Below are 20,934 nucleotides of genomic sequence, written 5' to 3' on the forward strand. Positions count from 1 at the left end.
GGCCTTTTATTGAAAGTAGCCCAGTATTTTTACCTGTTGAGACATGCATTCACCTTTTTTGACCTGTAAGATCTGTAATTGAGATGTTTGAACTTGGGTAAGCGTGATGTGCAAAAGGGACATTTGAAAACATTCTTTATTTGTGTAGTTCTGTTAGGCCACACTAGTAGCATGAACAAAAAGGTATTTTAAGATAATATTTGATACTGTGTGCTGAGAAAAACACTCCTAAGTGAGGATGAGTCATGACAACAGACTAGTTGCATTGGACTAGCATATGTTTTCTTATTGCTGAGTCTACAATCACTTACTGTTGAGTAGACACTTATATTTCATTTGATGCTAACTCTGTGAATGTTAAAAAGTATGTTAAATGTAGGAGCAATATGGGACGAATGAATTAAATGTTAGTGTACTACCTTGTTGAAAAAAACAGCATATGCTGATTAGGTAGCCTATGTTTTGAAGCATGGTAGCTGGTTTGAGCTGGTTTAAGCTGGTGTTTATTTGGTCCTTAGCTGTTCAGGAGCTGGTTTAAGCTGGTCCTGCAAAGAGTTCCTGCTCAGGACCAGCTTAAACCAGCTCAAACCAGCTGCCATGCTTCAAAACATACTTAGTCAACATATGCTGTTTTTTTCAACAGGGTACATCAGCCATGTCACTGTCACGTGACCTACCAGTGACAGCTGTGTTGCTTCACTGCCATTCACAACTCATCCCCCATAGCAACATGGAATAATAATAAAGTGACCTTTGAATGTGCACTCCAGAATCTCGGTGGAAGTAGTCATCCAGAACTTTCTATGAATTCGGACATACTCTTTTGACACACTGTTTTTCACATACTATATTTTATGTCAGTGTGAACAATAAAGCCCACTGTGTATGGTTGTAGGAGTTTTCGGTCACTGCATTGTCCAATCAATTAGTTGATTTTGTAAAAAAAACTGAAGAGCATTTAGAAGGACTGAGGGTGTGTTACCTTGCTGGATGATTTGGGTTGGCTGTTGTGGTTGTTGTTGGTGGAGAGGCTGGCGTCCTCATGTACACAGTCCAGAAGCCACAGCAGGAACTCCAAAGCGTCATGTTGAGCATTCCCCTTGAACTGAGAGCCATACTTGGACACGACACTCTAGGGAAGGAGCGGGAGATTGTGTCAGATAGATGTTGAAATGGATACAGTTTTAAAACTAATTTCATTATAACTTCAATCATACAAATCTTGTTTTTCTCCTCACATCCCCAGATACTGTGGCCGATTCAAAGCTGTTCTGATATACGGCTGTTATGCTCTCTTGGTAACAGTGACTTTGGTCATAATCCGTGTGTTTTGGCACAACACAGCAAAGTTAGAATTGATTGTTTTGGTTGACTTTCTTAAAACACATCCTAGAATGCTCACGTGTTCAGTGGGCAGCAAATAGGCCTTTTGTCGCTGTTTAAACACATTCAACCACACTACAAAAGCAATCCTGACTGAATGTGTTTTCACTGTGGACAAGCTCAAAACCTTTTATACCGTGTTTACTCCTGCATGTAGCATCATGCACTTGTGATCGTAAACACATTTTAATACCAGGTGTAAATCGTTTTTGGTGTGAATGTATTCTGAAAACATATATGAGGTGAGGTGTTATTTAATTTAAAGCTGACATTTTAAGCTGCAAAGTTGCCCAAGACAAAGACCTTTTCACCTGATCAGTCCATAAACTGATTTAAATGAAGAGACGTTTTCCACTTTCTTCTGTGCAAACTTAAAGCCTTAAAAACTCACAGTTTAAACTTGATTTGTAGTCAATGATTTCAGGCCTAAAAAACTAACATTTACCAAATGTCCTCTGTGACTGTTAAACAAAGACGGACATCAAGAACAGGTTAAACGTATGAAAAGGATTCTGAGCATATTAGCACAATGTCATAATCAGATCATAATAATCTCCTTATCTGCTTATCATATTTGGATTGATCTGGGATAGAAGCAGATTTTGGGAATCACAAAGCTTCAGAAAGACTAGAAATACAGTGCCCTCCATAAGTATTGGAACAGTAAAGACAAAATTGCTCTGTTGTTTGTGTACTCAAGACATTTACAAATATAATTAAAAGATGAATATGAGACAAAACTACAGAATGTCACATTTTATTATTGGGTGATTCAACACAGATGTTTTACCAGCTAAGAAGTTCAGCACTTTTAGAGTTTCAGCCCTCTATCTGATGTGAGCATAAGTATTGGAACAGTTGCCTCACAGGTCTTTCTAAGTGATCAGCTGTGTCCTGTTGCATTAATTCTTCAGATATTAAAAGCAGGGAATGTGTTGTATCAGTTATATCCATTACTTCTGTATTCTGAATCTTGCATTCGATGATGACACACACAAACCAGGATGAAGATGAGGGAGCTGGCTTTGAGAGAAAAGCAAGCAAGTTGGATGCTAAAAGAAAAGAGGAAGTCAATTAGAGCTCTAGCAAAAACAAAGGGCATGGAGAAATCAAGAGTTTGGAAACCACCAGTGACACCAGCAGCCAACAACGACCTGATCGGCTGAGAAAACAACAGTAGTTGATGACAGACAAATCATAAAATCTCTGAAAATTAACCCTAAAAGACATGTCTGTAAAATCACCAACAACTTCCAGAAATCTGGGGAGATGCTCTGACAATCTACTGTCATTTCAGTGAAGTTATAACTGGTTTGAATGATTCACTAACAAATATGTCTGTTCTGGTTCTCAAGTTCAACTCAATGACTTAAAGAGACAGTTCACACAAAAAATTTACATTTTGACATTATTTACTCACACTTATGTTATTCCACACATGTATGCGTTTATTTCTTCTGCAGTATTCTGCAATACTTTGAAGAACGTTGTTAGCCAAAAAGTTCTAGTTACCATTGCATGGCAATCAAAAACAATGAAACATTTCTTAAAATATCCACAGAAGAAAATCAGTCGTACAAGTTTGGAATGACATGACGGTGAATTTTCATTTTTGAGTGTACTGTTCCTTTAAGGGCATTCACAGTGTTCCATACTGGATGTTTTTTTCAGTCTCAAAAGCTCACCCGCTGCACAGGTACCCTTTATCATTTCAAATGATGTCTGCATGAGTAAAACAAGTCCAAAGTTCCAGAGATGTCCTCTTACTCCAGCTTTATGACAATTACACCTATGAATGTTTGTTTAACCGGGACTACAGGCTGTAAACTGATACTTCTGCTGCTGTACTGAAATGTGGACAACAACAGGCTGTACACAACTTCAGGCGGTATTATATTTTACATGTATTTACAGCCACTCTAGGTTAACAGGTGCATGAAACATACCCAGGGGATAAGGAAATTTAGAAAACTGAAAAGGTTTGACTTTCTTCCTTACAACTAGTTGCAAGCGATGGATCAACAATCAACCCTTTCATGCTTCAGCAGACTGTTTGAACTTATATAAGTCACTAAACATAATAGCACACAGACACTGAAACCCAGTAAATTGTAAAACATTTAATTTTTGTTCTTTCAGCCTTCTCTCAGCTCTGTATATCAAGGTCCAATGGTCAAACAGAAGGCAATATAATTTGTGTGAGAAGTAGTTTAGACATAAATTACTGGTCTCCATTCACTTCCTTTCGAGGACAAACCTCTCCCTTCTCTTACACAAGAATGACAAACAAGTCTAGCAGGTTAACACGACCTGTCTTGGTTCCATTGGCAATTCACTAAGCAACGTGATGAATGACGGCATTACATAACTTCAGCTTCAGCGGTGCTTGCAGAGTTTCTCTCCTATTCTTAAGCTTACCAGACAGGAATGTGCCTTTACTACATACTACATTTTAGATTTGACTAGTTTTCCATTTAGACCAGGGATGTCAAAGACATGGCCAGTGGGCTGAATACAGCTCACTGAGGAATCCAATGATTGGAGGATAAAAATTTAAAGTAAAATCATGGTGAAAAGAGAACAAAAAAACGTGTCCATATTGTTTCTTAGTATGAAATATATTCAACATATTAAATTTTAATTAGGCCTATAATACGTCAGGACAGATTAACTTTTTGTCTTTGTCATCTTAATGTAATGGAAACATTCTTTTATTTACACACATCATTCAACTGCCCCAGAGCCAGCCATTTCATTTTTACACTCTTCAAGATTGTTTACAAATTTTTGACTCTGAAAAGCTGTAAAAAAGTAAAAAGCTGCACAATTTTGAGGGTGATTAATACTATGAAGGTATTATTTTATTTTAAAATGTTTTATAAATTTGTTATGTATGTTAAGTACATATCTGTAAGTAATCTAAAATCCTAAAAGAATGAAATTAGTAAACAAGTTTGCATTCATTTTTTGGTTCATAAATCAGTAATAGTATAAAACTGATTTTGTGCACTAAATATTTTTTTATTTGTATGCAACCAGATCTCAAGGGATCAATGGCTTCATATGAATTTGGACAGAAACAAATTTTTTTTAGAAAAAACAAAAACATGTAAGTCCAGTCTGAAAGGGGTCATCTGACGTTGCTAAAAGAACATTATTTTGTGTATTTGGTGTAATGCAATATGTTTACGCGGTTCGAGGTTCAAAAAACACATTATTTTCCACATATCATACTATTGTTGCTCCTCTATGCTCTGTCTTTCTGAAACGCGTCGATTTTTACAAATCTCATCGTTCTGAGAAGTGAGGTTTGCTCTGATTGGCCAGCTATCCAGTGCATTGTGATTGGCTGAATACCTCAAGCGTGAGACAGAAATGTTATGCCCCTCACCGTATTGTGATGCCGTGTCCCGGCGCGATGAGACTAAAACAATAAAACCCACTATAAACGAGGCATTTGTTGCATTCAGTGAGGACATAATTATTGATTATAATGACTCATACAGTCTTTTTATGCGTTGCGCCGCGTAAACATAACACCATGTCTGCATTTGGGATTGTAGAAACGCCAAACAAGCACTACTCTACACTGCTCAAAACTCTTTAAATATCGAAACGTACTTACAGGCTGTGAGTCAGAAGCACCAGACTGTCCTTGTGACATTGGAATTGCCCCAATTTATAGTCGTCACAGCCATTCATAGTGTTCACATTGTAGGCTACTCTCTCCCAGGTTCAGGAAACAGTCCTCCGTAAAATGCGCTGCACACACTCGAATATATGCATTGTACTGTTCTGGAACAGTGTTGCAAATATAACTTAACCACTGATTTCTTGTTGTGTACTAATTTGGAAGGCCAAACAAAGTACTTTCGCTTTCACAACGAAACACACGCCATCTCCACGACATGGTGGCGGCAACAATACTACCGTCAGTGGGGCGAAAGCAGATCTTACTAAATTGTATGAATGAGATGTACAAATTCATACTAATTAGCCATCCATTCGCATGTAGAGTAGTTACAAATTGCCATGAGAGTGTGTTGAGACTGACACCCATGATTTAGAGGCAGACAGGAAAGAAGGAATATCAGAGAGCAGGAAAACACAGAGAGACAGATAAAAAAGTCATCAAGTCTGTCTTGTTTCTCCGTATGGAGGACAGTTATTAATTTCTGCTGATCTCCAGACGCAGTATTATTCACTTTCCTCTGACCATCAGAGATGCCCTTCCTCCTCACCCTCATCATTTATCTATCTCCTCACCTCAGAGACTAAATTTCCACAGTGGCCTACCACAGAGTTTCATGTCATTACTGTAATCAATAACCCTGTAAACAAGACAAGCACAAAACTGAATTTGATTAAATATTACTAATAAAACTATTAATATTATGTCATATTGCAATCTGTTCCTATGGAAGTGCCATCTATTTTGACAGAGGAACTAAAATTATATTGGTTGTAATATAACTCGAAAAAGGTGTTGTTGAGAAGTAAAGAGGAATGCATGGAAATGGGACAGATATCAGAATCATGCATCTTAGGATGATGTCTGAGCAGAGCACAAGCTGTGCTCAAGGTGGTGTGTGCATCAGTATTGCACTTTGCTGGGTAACCGAGATGACGCAGAAACACACAAACAGTCCACACACACGCGCGCGTGTACAGCTATCTTTGGGGGAATTGCCATAGACATATTATTTTTATACTGATCTAACAATATGTTCCATCCACTAAACCTTTTTTTCATTATTACATTTTTAGACAAACATAATTTAGTATTTTTATTTCATTTTTTTCCCTTGTTGAGACGTTGTCCCCACAATGTCAAAAATGTCAGGTTTTATCCTTGTGGGAACATTTGGTCTCCACAATGAGGATAAACCTGTACACACACACACACACACACACAGATCAAAACTCTTTGATTTCTCATTACAAATAAAATGAAGAAATTCTTAAATCCACTATAAGTTAATAATAAATTGATATTATAATAAATCATAAAATATACATTTAAATAACTATAAATCATACTAAAATTCATTTAAAAATCGTAACCATCAGACAAATTTGAGAGGGTTTTGCTGAAATGACTCGGTTTTTGTGCACAAAAAGCATACATCAGAAATAATATTACACAGTAATTGCTTCAAAAGTACTTATACAGTGAAATTCAGGGAAAGGCTTTGATACACTTGATACTGTAAGCTAATGAGGTCTATTGACAGAGCAGAGACTGTCCACAGTATAAAAGTCGAACAGGGGAGATCTGAATGAATGGGAACACTAGGGGCAAAGTCTGTGTGGACTAATGTGCAGCTCTCTATTTTGCCCTCTCTCTCTCTCTCTTTCTCTCTCTCTCTCCCTCTGGACAAGCATTGAGTTACAAAACTGGGTAGATACTGTGCCTTCAAGGCATATGCATACTAAATAGCTGTGAGCAATCTATGATTGTTGATAGTGGATGACAGAATTCTTATCCTGTTCATCTGTTTGTTTTTAGAAGCACAATGTGTAACAGAGTGTTATTGTCAGTTATGCAACATGAAAGTCTATTTGCATTGTTGCAAAAAGAAAAAAAAACTGAATAAAACAAATGACTGTTTTTCTAACCTTTTTTTACCATTAAAAACATTCTGCATTCTTGCAAAACAAGTTGGTCGAATTGTTGACAGGTGATTCACCTGTCGCCTCCTACTCTAAGCCCCTCTCACTTCCACCAAATACACTGGACTGGAGACTTTTGAATTAGTGATCATTGCTTGCCTGTGTGTGAACCCACATCAATGCGAATCGGACATGTCCGAAAGAAACGCTTAGGCCTAGGTTCAACGATTCAGTCCAATTAATGAACGAATCGTTCAGACCGAATTTGATAAACGGATTCATTAAGATCCGACTCAAAATAGCGATATAGCTCATTCGACTCGGATCGTTTTAATGAATCTTTTTTCCGATTATCTAAATCTGTCTGAATCAGTGTCTGACATCTACCTGTTGATCTTACTCTTAGCTTAAGTTTAAGTCAAATAAAATGATTCCACTCTACACTGAAAAACAAACGATCACTCAGAGGAGTTATTTACACTGATTGCTTAAAGGGGAATTCGTGACTCCGTTCTATAAGTTGATCGAAACTCACCTTAAATTCCACTGACAGCTGAGGCGTGTAATCGAGCGTCCAGAGCGCCCTCACAAGCGATGCCAGCTTCACCGTCACCTCCCCCCTGACCTCCTCATTCTTCATCATCCCGTTGATCCTCCGCTCGTTGAATTCACATTTATACTGCTCCAGACCCAAATACTCTGCCAGAAGTTCCGTGTTACTCAAGCACTGCACCACGGCGTTCATGAAACAGGTGTTTCCGTGGTTCTTCAGACCTTGAACTCCCGGAGTTTTCTCCCCGTAACACCAGGACAGTCTTTCTTTGACAGACCCATAAGAAGATGAGGGCGCAGCGGTCTTCCACACCGAGATCTCTCTAGGATTCCCAGAATTGTGGGCGCCCAGAGTGTCTCCAAACCCACCATCATCATCCTCCGCCGCGTCCGGCTGGTCCGCGTCCCCCAAGTGTGCCAAAGTGCCCAAAGTTTTGACAATCCTGCTCATAAAATTTCCAAGCGATTTTAGCGATTTCCTTCTGAACAGCTTCTGGGACTTGTGCGTCTTATTCTTGCGCTTGGCTGATTTGGCTTTGATTGTTTGTTTCCTGGTTTCCCTCGGCGTATCCATGTTTAGTCTGTTGTTTCACCCAGACCGATCAGTGGAAGTCAGAAAGAAAAACAAGTGCACTATGGTGTGAAGACACGGCGCTCCCACCTGTGCGTCTCGAAAACCTACATCACTGAAGCATCACGACGATGAAAAACAGACTGTAAAGGCACCGGTGTCTGCGCCGAGGCTCGTGATAACTAACGCGTCCCCGACATACCCTATCACTGATCTCAGCTGCGCTAGTTTCGCTTTATCCATGACGCTCTAGGAATTGCACTGTAGGCTTAACTCCATGCTTCAGACACAACTCTTGTTCTTTACACCACACCTACATGCGTGCCATTACTGGCTGTTTGTCGCCCGCTCTCTCTTTTTCTGGCTCCTGGTTGGAGTAAATGCGTCTGAATGGTAGATACACGGCTTTCTACCCTCCCACTATGAATCTTATTAGCCTGGTTTACTTTGAACTTGTATTGGGAGCAGTGAATGTGTCAATGAATAGCCCACAAATGGAAGTTCTACACCTGTATTTACCTGCTTCGTCGCTACTCACCAATATTTTCCCTCCGAACACAAACAGACATTGTATTTTATCTAGCCTATTTAATTATCGCTTTTGCGTCATTATTTTGTTATTAATGTCCACATTCAGATTAAACCGTCTTTAAAAGATTTTACAAGCTATTTGAATATTCCTGTAAACATAACCACATGAATAAACTGGCTCTTTCAAACGATTATGCTGCAGTATGGATATTATTTTAATTAACTTAATAATTCTCATTCACGACCTTCACAATTAACACACAGGAGTGTGATAAATTGCAATATGTAGTTCCTGTCACTCAAACAAATCAGTCTATCAGACTCTATCTAAACCGGAATATTTGAAAATCAGGTTATGATTAACTTCATTAGGCTACTATCAGAATATTTAATTAATTCATGTGTAAATGCAGATGATGTTAAATATTTTGAGGATCATTCTTTTTATTAAGTTCATTAAACAAAAGGGGGGGGGCATTAATAAATTCCTTAATCTAAAAGTATAAAGTTTTCTAGTTATGCCAAGCTCTAAAATATGTTATCTGGTAGAAATTGTGAGTAAAATATTAGTAGTAGTAGTAGTATTTTTTTTTTGGCTTGTTTATTTACTGTAAAAGTCATGGGGCCTTTCAAGGTTGTTTTGGACAATGGGGGGCCTTGGAGGGCTAGTGTAAGCATAGCTTATGATAAATATTCTGAGGTTCATAAACAATTATGCCACAGTTATGGTCTGTCTTTTTGCAAAGCATTAAGAGCCCCCTAGTGTTTCCTTGTGTGCTTCCTTTTAAAAGTTTGTCCATGATTCATATTCATGTCTAGAATCATATTCATGTATTTTCAGAACTGTAGACACATTATGCACCCATTTAACAAGGAAGAATGAGACGAGATAAAGAATAAAGTGTAAACTCAGCACAAAATTTTACAGACTTCATTTAACCTGTATAATACCAGCATTTATTTATTTATTTATTTACACTCTCTCCTGTGTTTCTTGTTTTATCAGACACCCTGTACAGGTTTATCCTCTGATAGATAGGTATCTGTTTTTTATCTCACACCTTACCTTCAAGACATATAGATACAGTTTATATGACTACTGAGCTGAATTTTGATTGGATAGCCTATACTGACTTTGTTGTTTTATGTCTTTATGTTAGCAACAATAAGGTCATCAGATCTGTGCCATCTGTGGTGTAGGCCATACCAAATAAAATAAGCACAGCAACTGTTCTTTTTTTTTTTTAATGTATGTGGCCGAAGATCCTTACTGTTAGGGGTTAAGATATTCATTATTGAGGCTGTTCCTTGGAGGTGAGAGGAAATTTGGGACAGGCACATCCAGATGCTGGGTTCACGCCGTGCTGTACTTCTCCAAACCTCCCCCGCCAGCTCTCTGGAGATTCTCAGGTGATATATTAGCTGACAGTGCTGTTCACAAAAAGTCCTCCGAAACTGGGGCTCTAGGCTGCTTTATTTCAATGAAATGACTGAAATTGGACTGTTTAATGGTACCTTTAAATCTTGCAAGAATTCATAACCTAATTTGCAATACAATTATTTGCAAGAAGAAGGAATGCAATGCAATGTAAGTGTTTATCTGAACTACTATCATATCTGAACTGCATTAGATATTCTTATTCACTGTTTAGGGTTTGTGGATATCTCCACCTTAGGATAGCTCCATCAGCACTGGTGCTGACAATGCATCTGCTGTTGGGACAGATTCTCACATTTGTGATGCTTCCACTATGCCCGACGCCAACATGGGTCACTTCACCATCAGAATAGTGCCAGAGCTTCAGTAATTTATCATCTCCACCTGAAAGAGAGATTTGATGTTTAGCATTATAACTGCAGAAAGCGGCATGAATATGCACAAAAAATATATGATTAGCACCTCATCAACTCAAACTGTGAAACTAATTTAAAAATAACTGCTGGGATCAGTTTGAATTCTGCAAGTGTTTATTTAGACCTGGTGAGCAGACATTTATCCAACTGTTTTGCGAATTACGCTTTTCGGCACCGTTATAAATATTTCTGTTTATATTGTTTATTGTGCCACCTGTTGTTATTGTTACATCCGCCATATGACAGAAGAATGACTCAGTGAAATAACTCTGTATGTGAAACGATACTGATGGTACCTACCAGTCACAAAATATTTTCCGTCCTCAGAAATGTGCATGCCATTTATAGCTCCAGACAAGGAGCCCTCGAGTTCTCTGATTGCAGAACCATCATACACCTCCCAGTAGCCAATCTGTTCAACGGTAAAGATTGCATTTCAAATGTCATACTCTGGTCTAGATCTCAGTTTTAATGGTGAATGAATTAATGAAAACTAAACATTCACTTAAAAAAGATCAATGGCAAATCTGATAGAGGTGAAGAGTAAGACAGCAACAATAAAAATAATGGAAAAACAGATAAAGAAATGTAATTTCTCAGCATGCACTCAGATCATTGCATCAAAGAGCTAATGTGATTGCAACAGAAATATCAAGATGTAATTTGTTATAGTGCAACATGAGAAAAAAGAAATGGCTCTAAGCCTTCAGTTGTTCTTTGTCTTGGGCTTTTGCATCTGAACCTGTATACGAGAGATATTACATCAATTTAATATCTGTAGGCCACTGATAGCATTTCAGCAGTAATGGAGATGTTCACTGTTGTGACATGGCTTTCCTTTTTTTGACAACTGGATTATTCACTTAAAAAGAAAAAGAAACAAAAAATAAAGAAATTATTTAAAATCTCAGTGCTTCTCATTCATTAAAATATACGTCAGAATGTATCAAACCTCATACTTATGATGTGCTGAAAACAAATTAAAAAAAAAGAGAAAAAAAAAAAAGAATGATGATTTATGATAGAATAATTCTATCAAGTTTTAAAAGGTATGAGCACTGTTGGAACAGCAGACAGAGCAGGTCTGGTATGCCTCATTGAGATGGCTCTGTCCCAGCAGGCTTTGGGCCAGCAACTGGGTATCCGGCATGACCCCAGCATTGTGTCCTTTCAAGTACTGTACGTACTGTGCTGGATTTGGCTGCTTTTCCTGGACAACAATGGACTCGCATTTGTGTTTGTTTGGCTACAATCTGGAGTATTATTAATTATTGTTATTAGATGGTAAATTTACAACTTTGTCCAACTGCAGCAAATCTTTAATCAAAATGTTACACACTTTCCTTTAATACCATTGTTGACAATAAATTGTGCTACTTTCTAAAAATGTAAGGTCTTAAAATAAAACATAACACCATGCTGTAAAATCTTTACTCTTTTTTTTTTTTATATGAATATGAAATATGAATGTTTCTAAAGCACTAAGGGTATCATTCTTTCTTATATTTCTGTGTGATGGACGTACTGTACGTTTAATACACAGCCGCACACACGTATGCTAATAAACTGCGGTCTTTAAATGGACACTGATGCTGTGCCCTAAAACTAGCAGATGGACTATTTGGCACAGAGTAGAATGAACGGATCCTGCTACATCCACAGGAGACTGGGAGAGCTTTCTGTCAGCTTGTTGTTGTGCACACAGTATCTATCTGTTTTTTTTTTTTCTGTCTGCTCTCTCACCTATCTGTCACTCCCTCTTTCTGGCCACATTTCTCTCAAACACATGCCAGTACATCGGTCTAGATCAGACAAAGTCTTGTACCTTTCTGTCAGTGCCACTGGTGATGATCTGGAATTCCTCAGGGTGGTAACATACAACACTGAACAGGGTGTTGGACAAGACCATTTGATTTCTCACGAACCTCCTGGATGGGAAACGAGAAGAACACAGACAGATATGGTTAAAGGTTGCATCAAAAAGATTGCAAATCTGCAATCTGAATGCTTGGTTCGTGAAAAGGCAGTCGATTTAACTTTTCAACATGCTTGTGCACAGAGGAATAACTTAAGGACAAGACCTTTCCCTCTGTAGGTCTACATTAAATGTGTATTATTTGATGCTCTTCAAACTTACACCAGGTCCCAGATGATGCAAGCTCCATCAGAGCTGGCTGTCACACACTCCTTGTCGTTACTCTTGATTTTAATGCAGTTAACCGTGGCTTTGTGCTCCTTCATGGTCTCGCTGAGACGATATGAGTCCTGGAATATCTCCCAGACTCTAACCTTTATTACAAAAAGATGCCAAAGAATATATTTATTCTGCATTCTGCAAAAAAACAAACCATCTCTGCTTTTTACATGGCTCTGTATAATTTGATTCTGACTGGCCAACTGTGCCATTCTGTGGACAAATATGGTTATATAATGAAAGCTAAACCAGTCAGAAAGACTTTTTAAATGTTTTAAAAAGAAGTATTTTATGTTCACTAAAGCTGAATTTATTTAATCAAAATACAGAAAAAAACCCAATACTGTGACATTATAAAAGTTTAAAATAACTATTTTCTATTATTTTTAAATTTAATTTATTTCTGTGATAGAAAAGCTGAATTTTCCATTACTTTATCATCACTTTATCCTTCAGAAATCATTCTAATATGTTGAAACATTTCTTAGTATTACCAATGTTGAAAACAGTTGTTCTGCTTTATATTTTTGTGGAAATGTTTTTTTTTTTTTTTTCAGAAGTTTTTGATAAATATAACAATATTTATTTGAAATGGAAGGCTTTTGTAACATTATAAATATCTTTACTGTCACTTTTTGTCAATTTAATGCATCCTGGCTCAATAAAAATAAAACAAAACTAAACTTACTGACCACAAACTTTTGAACATGAATGTGCGAGTTTTGAATACCAATGAAATAACGTAATGGCCAGCTGGTATAAAAGCACATTCGGTGAAACCGGCGTCAGCTTCTAGAATGAAGCAAGCGCTGGCAGGGATGCCGGAAGTGTGGCCTCGCGACGCAGCGTCTCGTTCCTTCGAGGAACTGGGGTTACATACGTAACCTAAGACGTTCCTCTTCAGGAACTCGAGCTGCGTCAGGAGACGCTTTGGGGAACGAGATACCCACGGCACCAGACTTCCAAGTCCCTGCCCTGTGTGTATCCAACGGAGCACAGCTAGGGCGAGAGAATGGAAAAACCTGGAGTGACTCGTATGTCTAGGCCATAAAACCTGAGGTCAGGTCAGGGGTCAGGGGCGTAGACCATCCCACAGCGTTGCAGATGTCCTGGATAGGGACACCTGCGAGAAAGGTCTTGGAGGCCGCCACACTCCTCATGGAATGAGCTCTGACTCCCATGGCGAGGGGAGGTCAGAAGACTCAGAGGCCATCTGAATGGCATCCACGAACCGACTGTCTCAGTGCACCACGGAGGAAATGTGTAACTAGGGGTTGTCTGACCACTGTCAGTCCACCAAGAGGGGTGTGGTAAGCCGAGATTGCTGCCACATAGACTTTCAAGGTGGAGTGGGCTAACCCTGCGGAGAGTCGAGCATGCATGAACTCCAGCACTGTACCAACCAGGCAGTTAACTGGGTCGAGCTGGCGATCTCCGCACCATGAAGTGAAGAGTCTCCACTTCAGTGGGGAAGTCGTGGCCTAATGGTTAGAGAGTTGGACTCGTGATCCAAAGGTTGCGGGTTCGAGTCTCCGGCCGGCAGGAATTGTAGGTGGGGGGAGTGAATGTCCAGCGCTCTCTCCACCCTCAATACCACGACTGAGGTGCCCTTGAGCAAGGCACCGAACCCCCAACTGCTCCCCGGGCGCTGCAGCATAAAATGGCTGCCCACTGCTCCAGGTGTGTGTTCACGGTGTGTGTGTGTTCACTGCTGTGTGTGTGCACGTTGGATGGGTTAAATGCAGAGCACGAATTCCGAGTATGGGTCACCATACTTGGCTGAATGTCACTTCACTTCACTCACTTCAGGGCGTACAGTCTCCTCGTAGAGGGAGCTCTGGATTGGAGAATGGTCTCAACAACCTCGGTTAGACCGGAAGCTATGAGCTGTGCCCCCTCAGGGGCCACACACACAGCTTCCACAACTCCGGGCGGGGGTGCACAAGAGTGCCTCCTGCCTGTGAGAGGAGATCCCTCCTGACTGGAATCTCCCATGGAGAGCCGTCGAGGAGGGAAATCAGGTCGGAGAACCATACTCGGCCCGGCCAGAACGGGGCTACTAATAGCAGCCGGAGTCCGTCCCGGCGCACTCTCTCCAGAACTCCGGGGAGCAGAGCGATCGGGGGAAAGGCGTACAGACGAAGCCTCGGCCACGTCTGTACCATGGCATCCAGCCCCAGCGGAGCTGGATGACGTAGAGAGTACCAGAGGGGACATTGCGCTGACTCTTGAGTGGCGAAGACGTCCACCTGAGCCTGGCCAAACACTCTCCAGATCTGCTTCACCACCTCGGTGTGAAGCATCCATTCCCTGGATAACAGCCCCTGCCTCGACAGGGTGTCTGCTCCCATATTGAGATGCCCAGGGATGTAAACAGCTCTCAGTGAGAGGAGTTTGCCCTGGGCCCACGCAAGGATCTGGTGTGCCAACCTGTACAGGGGGTGCGACCGCAGACCCCCTTGGTGGTTGATGTAAGAGACCACCGATGTGTTGTCGGTGCGAACTAACACATGGTGACCTCTCAGGTCTGGGAGAAAGTATTTCAGAGCCTGAAACACGGCCAGCATCTCAAGCCTGTTGATGTGCCAGGCGAGATGATGACCTCTCCACCGACCGTGGGCAGGGCGGCCACTCATGACCGCTCCCCAACCGGTGAGGGATGCGTCCGTCGCTAGCGTTACGCGGCGACAAGCCGCTCCACAAGCTCCTCATATTGGGGTGACAGAGTGGGTGCAACATGCTCGACGTTTCCCATGTCAACCTCCTCAGAGGAAGACACGAGAAACTCCGACGCCGCTGCCCAAGGGGAAGTAACTGCGAGGCGGGCTTCCGAACTCGAGGAGCGGTCATGGGATCTGACAGGTGAGGATGGAGATAGAGACTCGCTCGTCTCCGATCCCTCCATCAGATCCCGCCGCGAACCCCACGAGCGCCGCCTCCGCTCCACCTCAGCGGAAGCGGGCAGCGCTGCGGGGAACGCCAACACACACAAGCTGTGTGTATCCCCCACATACACAAAAAAACATCTGCAGGGAGGAACACACAGCTCGTATTGCGCTTCTCCCAATTCCAAGCCTTAAACTGGCTCTTCTTAGCCATAGCTAAAGACAGACAACAGTAAATAAGACTGACAGAAACACAGAGCACTTGCTGAATGACAGAAAGCTGACGCCGGTTTCACCGCACATGCTTTTATACCAGCTGGTCATTACGTAACCTCGCCCGTGACGTTCCTCCCATCCATTGGACAGATTTCATTGGTATTCAGAGCCGGTTACGCTGTAGGCGTTCCCCAAAGCGTCTCCTGACGCAGCTCGAGTTCCTGAAGAGGAACCGGAGCACAGCTTTTAAAAGTGAGTTTTTGATGTGCATCTGATGTGCTGTACCTGTCCTTCTCCCCCTCCACTGACAATCCTCTTGCAGTCATTGGTCGCTGCTATGGCAGTCACTCCCATACTGTGGGCATTATGAATTATCAGCTTCAGCTTCCCACTCTCTGGGGTGAACACACGAATCTTCCCATCATTCCAAGCTGGAGAAAAAGTTATCAATTAAAGAAACTGCAATAGAATTGTATTGAATTCCAAATATGATAAACAAGTTTATCAATTAACACATTGGTGCATAATTTAAACATAAATTATATATATATATATATATATATATATATATATATATATATATATATGTTTTTTTTTTTTTTTTTTTTACTTTGAATAATTAATTACTGAATTCACCATGTACAGTAAATTTCGGAGTTTTGTGACTTTGCAATCTGTCTATTAAGTAGATAAATAAATATTAAAAATAGTCTTTCATTTTGTACAATTAGTTTTTGTAATAATAATAATAATATATATATATATATATATATATATTACACATTATATATTTACATATATATATTATAAAATAAATAATAAAAGTTTAGTTATTATTAAATTATTGTTCCTCAAACCATTTCATAGAGTTCACAGTTTGTAACATTTCTAATGCACAGATCAATAGCTCATCCTGTATGAGACTGACCACTGAAGATGCTCCTTCCATCCTGCATAAAGCCCAGAGCGTTGCATGTTATGTTAGGCACCATGATACGCAGAAGCTCCTTGGAGGACTCAGTATGCCACACTCGTATATCATTCTGTGAACAGGTGGCAAACAGCTCTGACGTCCCACTGTTGAGAGTAAAAGAGAGTTGAAGGAAGGGGATTTGCCCAAATATATGAAGGGTCAAGGCTTTTTTCTTAGGATTCTAATACAAAGCTTATGGCTCCCTCAAGTGGCAGAAGGGAGTACATCACTTACAATGGAAAGGCCACGTCCTTTACAGCACTATTATGATTTGTTGCAATGAGTTCTGGTTTGAAGTCAATGTAGCCTAAACTGTAGATCTGTGCAGCTTCTGTCCCGACGTAGAACTGCTGCCCATCTCCACGCAGGGTCACTGATGTCACCCCTCCCTCCAACTGAACTCTCCTGTTATAAATGATCAGTTAACCATAATTAGTGGTTGAATGGGATGAAGGAAGAAAGAAAGAATAAATAACAAAGGAGGAAAACAAAGAGCAAAAGAAAGAAGAGGAAACAAGAGTTGTTACATACTTAATGGTTTTGAAATTCCCTCCTGAGCACAAAGACAACATCCCATCTCCTGATCCAACTAAAATATCACCAGTCTTCAAAACTTTAAGAGTGTTCACTCCCTGCAACAACAAGAAAAAGCATTTGAGATGTGCAATGACATTTTACACAAAAGGTCTGTTAAAAAGTTTTGTTCAGACTTCTTGTTCAACTTGTTTTGACCGTCTCTGTTAAAGGGATAGTTCACCCAAAAATGAACTATCCTTTTAAAGGGGTCATATGATGCGATTTCAAGTTTTCCTTTCTCTTTGGAGTGTTACAAGCTGTTTGTGCATAGATACCATCCCTGAAGTGGCAAAGACTAAAGTCTCAAAACCAAAGAGATATTCTTTATAAAAGTTAAGACTAACCCTAAAACAGCTCATTCAAACACGCCCCCACATGTCTACGTCACGATGTGGAAATATTTGCGTAAGGCGTGGTTTCAGTAACCGCAGTAGTGTTGATGCAGCCATGTCAGGGAAACGTTGTGTGTTTCTAGGCAAAAGCAAAAGCACTTTATTTGCCCTTCCGAAAGTAGATGCATTTAGGAATCATTAAGATTACTTCCAACAGATCAGCAACGCATTTTATGGATGACAGTTTCGTTAACCTAGGAGAGGAGGTAATTCTGACTTTGCTATGACTATCTGGCGCTTCTGAATCAGCGACTGTAAGTATGTTTTGTTATTAGTTTAAGTATTTGCTATAGACTGTTCAAATGCGTTTTGAGTTTTGCACGTCGTATGTGTGTGTGTGTGTGAGGGAAAGAGAGAGAGAGAGAGAGAGAGAGAGAGAAAGAGACAGGGTCACGTCACAGTGGAGTCAGCTGTCTTAATCGCAGCTTGTGTTCTGCAAATACAAACGAGCTTCATCACTGTCTGTCACGCGACTCTGTTCCACTTTCGCGCTTGAACTGATGGTAAAACTATTATTAACTGTCTTTACATTTATTTTGAAAGATGAAGCTCGCGATTATGGAAAGGGGCGTTACATTTCCGACGAGTGCTTGCGGTGTTCGGCTAATCACAATGCACTGTGCCAGTTGGCAAATCAGAGCAGACTGTGCTTGTCGGAAGGAGGGACTTTGTAGAAAACAAAGCATTTGACAGAGGCAGGGCATAGAGGAACTACAATAATGTACAGTATTTGAAAAATAATGTGTTTTTTGAACATTAAAGCATGTCAACATATTCTGTTACACCAAATACACAAAATAATGATCTTTAAAAAAGCATCATATGACCCCTTTAACTCCTGTTCTTTGGATGGTTTAGTGCAATAAATAAGAGCTAAATTGTATAAAACATAAATGAGGCAAAGAGAAATAATACATTTTCTGTGCATCATTTTTAAATCCATTCACTTGTACCAGTGTATTTTCTCAAAAATCATGTAAATTATACTGTATATATGACATAAATGCAACTTCAAGAAAAGAAATTCTTAGCTGCTCTCTGTGTTAAATCATAGCTGGAGACTCACCTTGCTGAATTTTTGTTTAACAGGACCATAGCTGTTGAGCAACCTTGTCTTCAAGTTCACTTTCAGAATATCCCCACTAGTAGTTCCACAGTAGAAATAATTATCATCGTTTGGGATCTGCAACGCAGGGAAAACACTTACGTTTATTTATGTTCTACAGTATATACCAGTTTTAACATAAAAACACTCTGAAATCCATCTAAGGTATGAGCAGGTAAAAAAAATTAAAGAACCAGAACTGGCAGTATCAGTGAGTCTTACTCACCTCTAGGCATTTGACAATTCTTTTGAGCTGTCCAGTCTGGCATTCTATGGGCCGGATCTTTCTGTTGGGCAAATCAAGCTCCCATACACGCAGAGTTCCACTAAAAATAAATAAATAAACACAATGAAAACTCACTAAATTAACATTTGCAGAAAGTGATAAGCACTTTATTTTAAAGACACTACATCTATTTGATATACTATATATATATATATGTATATATATAATTTTTTTTAAATTTTTTTTCAGTATATTTTCAAACATTATTATTATTGTTATTAATTATAATATAATAATAACTGATTTGGTGCTCAGTTATTATAATATAATAATAACTGAGCACCAAATCAGATTATTAGAATGATTTTTGAAGGATCATGTGACACTGAAATCTGTTGAAAATTCAGCTTTGCCATCACAGGAATAAATGACTTATTTTGAAATATATTAAAGTAGAAAATTTGGATTTTAATTGTAATATAATAATATTTTACAATGTTGTTTCTGTTGTAAGGGTGAATCATAATACTATGAAAGTTTCAGTTTTAGATCAAAATGGAAATGTTTCTTGCATGAATGACTACCATAACATTGGACTTACTTTCCAGCAGAGACAAAGATTTCATCATTCAGGTTGGTGTACTCGACGGTGAGGCAGTGACCAGCACTCTGTGCTGAAGCAGGACTGCCACATATAGCCTCCTTACTCTCGATGTTCCACACTACAATACTAAAATCACCAAGTAAACATGCTAAAAAAATCGTTTTTATTGTACAGTTAGATTAAACTGTAATCTAGGTAATAAGGTAATATTGATATTCAGTAGATATTGTTTAATTAACGCTAAGAGACTAGAGCAAAGAAACATCAAAATATGGTAAATATTAATTCAAGATCACTGCAGTAATATTTTACCTGCCATCATCCTGTCCACCCAAAGATACCAGATACTTATCATTTGGGGAGAAGCTGAGATTTTCAACCCTAGCTTTATGAAGCACAAGACGGGCATAAATCTCCTTCTTCTCATAGTCCCAGATAATAATATCAGCCTTTAGTGAGAAAGCATTTTATGAAAGAACGGAGTATTAAGGGAGCACTGTATAGCAGTAAAATAAAGCATGTGATGTTAATAAATAGCATGTTTCCTCTTTTATTGCACCAGCTCACCTTAAAGCCCATGAAAGTGACCTGTCCAGATGCAATATAGCGTCCACTTTTGGACACAGAAATGCAAGAGACGTTGTTCGTGTGGCCATGGAGGAAAGTTTGTTTCCCATTTCTCAGACTCTTAATGATAACAGTGCAGCCAAGAGGATAAATGAGATGTTCTTTGTCTGGATGCACTTTGAGTCCAGAAAACACATGACCTGTATAAACAATGTAACGTTTTATGTTTTGGTATCGCTTAATTAGATCCATTTTAGCAAATACCGTGTATTATACATCAACTATCAAACGTGATAATGTTCACAATTTATCTTACCATTAAAACCAATGACAGCCTCTAATTCGATCTGAGGGACTTCTTGCGCGTCTTCTGCCATTGCGATACAACTTTAAGCTTCAGGGTAAATGAGTCGAAAAGCCTAGCTGCGGGCTTCGGGAGCCAAAACACACGTATCTAGGCAACAGTAGCACACAGTGTTTAGACTCGTTGCTTAGTAACGTAGGAGAGTTAATTTCACTGAATCGATTCATTTGAACTGTTAAAAAAAAAACTAAATAACTTAACTTACTTGTACAGAAGCCTTGAATCAGAATATTGCGTTTTTGTTTTGGTTATTAATTGAGATGTCGAATTCAATTTAGCGTTTTTGGTTCTGTAAACGTTTTGCCAGGAGTTCTTGCCTACAGCTTTT

At 39.5% G+C, this 20,934-nt stretch overlaps 2 protein-coding genes across 3 annotated transcripts in view; both read right to left on the reverse strand.

The window, feature by feature from the left end:
* The window catches only part of LOC306878836 (ubiquitin carboxyl-terminal hydrolase 43-like), a gene marked incomplete at its 3' end in the record, with an annotated part of 99,275 nt that extends 90,778 nt beyond the window's left edge, over window positions 1–8,497 (reverse strand). Inside the window, exons 1-2 of the mRNA XM_079431395.1 lie at window positions 7,532–8,497; window positions 983–1,132 (exon numbers count right to left, since the gene is read on the reverse strand). Coding sequence (XP_079287521.1) covers window positions 983–1,132; window positions 7,532–8,122 — 741 coding nt within the window. The 5' untranslated portion in view covers window positions 8,123–8,497. The remainder of the gene's footprint in view (window positions 1–982; window positions 1,133–7,531) is intronic.
* A 1,071-nt stretch (window positions 8,498–9,568) lies between these two features.
* On the reverse strand, window positions 9,569–20,694 carry LOC306878992 (cilia- and flagella-associated protein 52-like). Of its 2 annotated transcripts, none has more exons than XM_079431641.1 (14): window positions 20,559–20,689; window positions 20,243–20,442; window positions 19,988–20,124; window positions 19,673–19,801; window positions 19,072–19,171; window positions 18,807–18,923; window positions 17,304–17,404; window positions 17,007–17,177; window positions 16,728–16,876; window positions 16,085–16,230; window positions 12,642–12,793; window positions 12,330–12,432; window positions 10,805–10,916; window positions 9,569–10,472 (listed from the first exon to the last, which is right to left on the reverse strand). In XM_079431641.1, the coding sequence occupies exons 1-14, from the start codon at window positions 20,617–20,619 to the stop codon at window positions 10,288–10,290; spliced, it is 1,863 nt and encodes a 620-aa protein (XP_079287767.1). In that variant the 5' UTR covers window positions 20,620–20,689; the 3' UTR covers window positions 9,569–10,287. The 2 variants fall into 2 exon arrangements, 1 of the variants encoding a protein (XP_079287767.1); XR_013784979.1 differs by having other exon boundaries at window positions 9,897–10,472; window positions 10,805–11,714; window positions 20,559–20,694.
* Between the last annotated feature and the right edge of the window lie 240 nt (window positions 20,695–20,934).

The sequence above is a fragment of the Barbus barbus genome, assembly GCF_936440315.1.
Source record: "Barbus barbus genome assembly, chromosome: 13".
Taxonomy (NCBI): Eukaryota; Metazoa; Chordata; class Actinopteri; order Cypriniformes; family Cyprinidae; genus Barbus; species Barbus barbus.

Bases quoted from the DNA above. Each gene is read 5' to 3' on its own strand.
- LOC306878992 (XM_079431641.1), bottom strand. From the start codon at position 20,619: ATGGCAGAAGACGCGCAAGAAGTCCCTCAGATCGAATTAGAGGCTGTC. The intron at 20,443-20,558 runs GTAAGATAAATT...TTGTTTATACAG, and splicing joins GGCTGTCATTGGTTTTAATG to GTCATGTGTTTTCTGGACTC. The intron at 12,433-12,641 runs GTAAGTTTGAAG...TTTCCCATCCAG, and splicing joins TGCATCATCTGGGACCTGGT to GAGGTTCGTGAGAAATCAAA.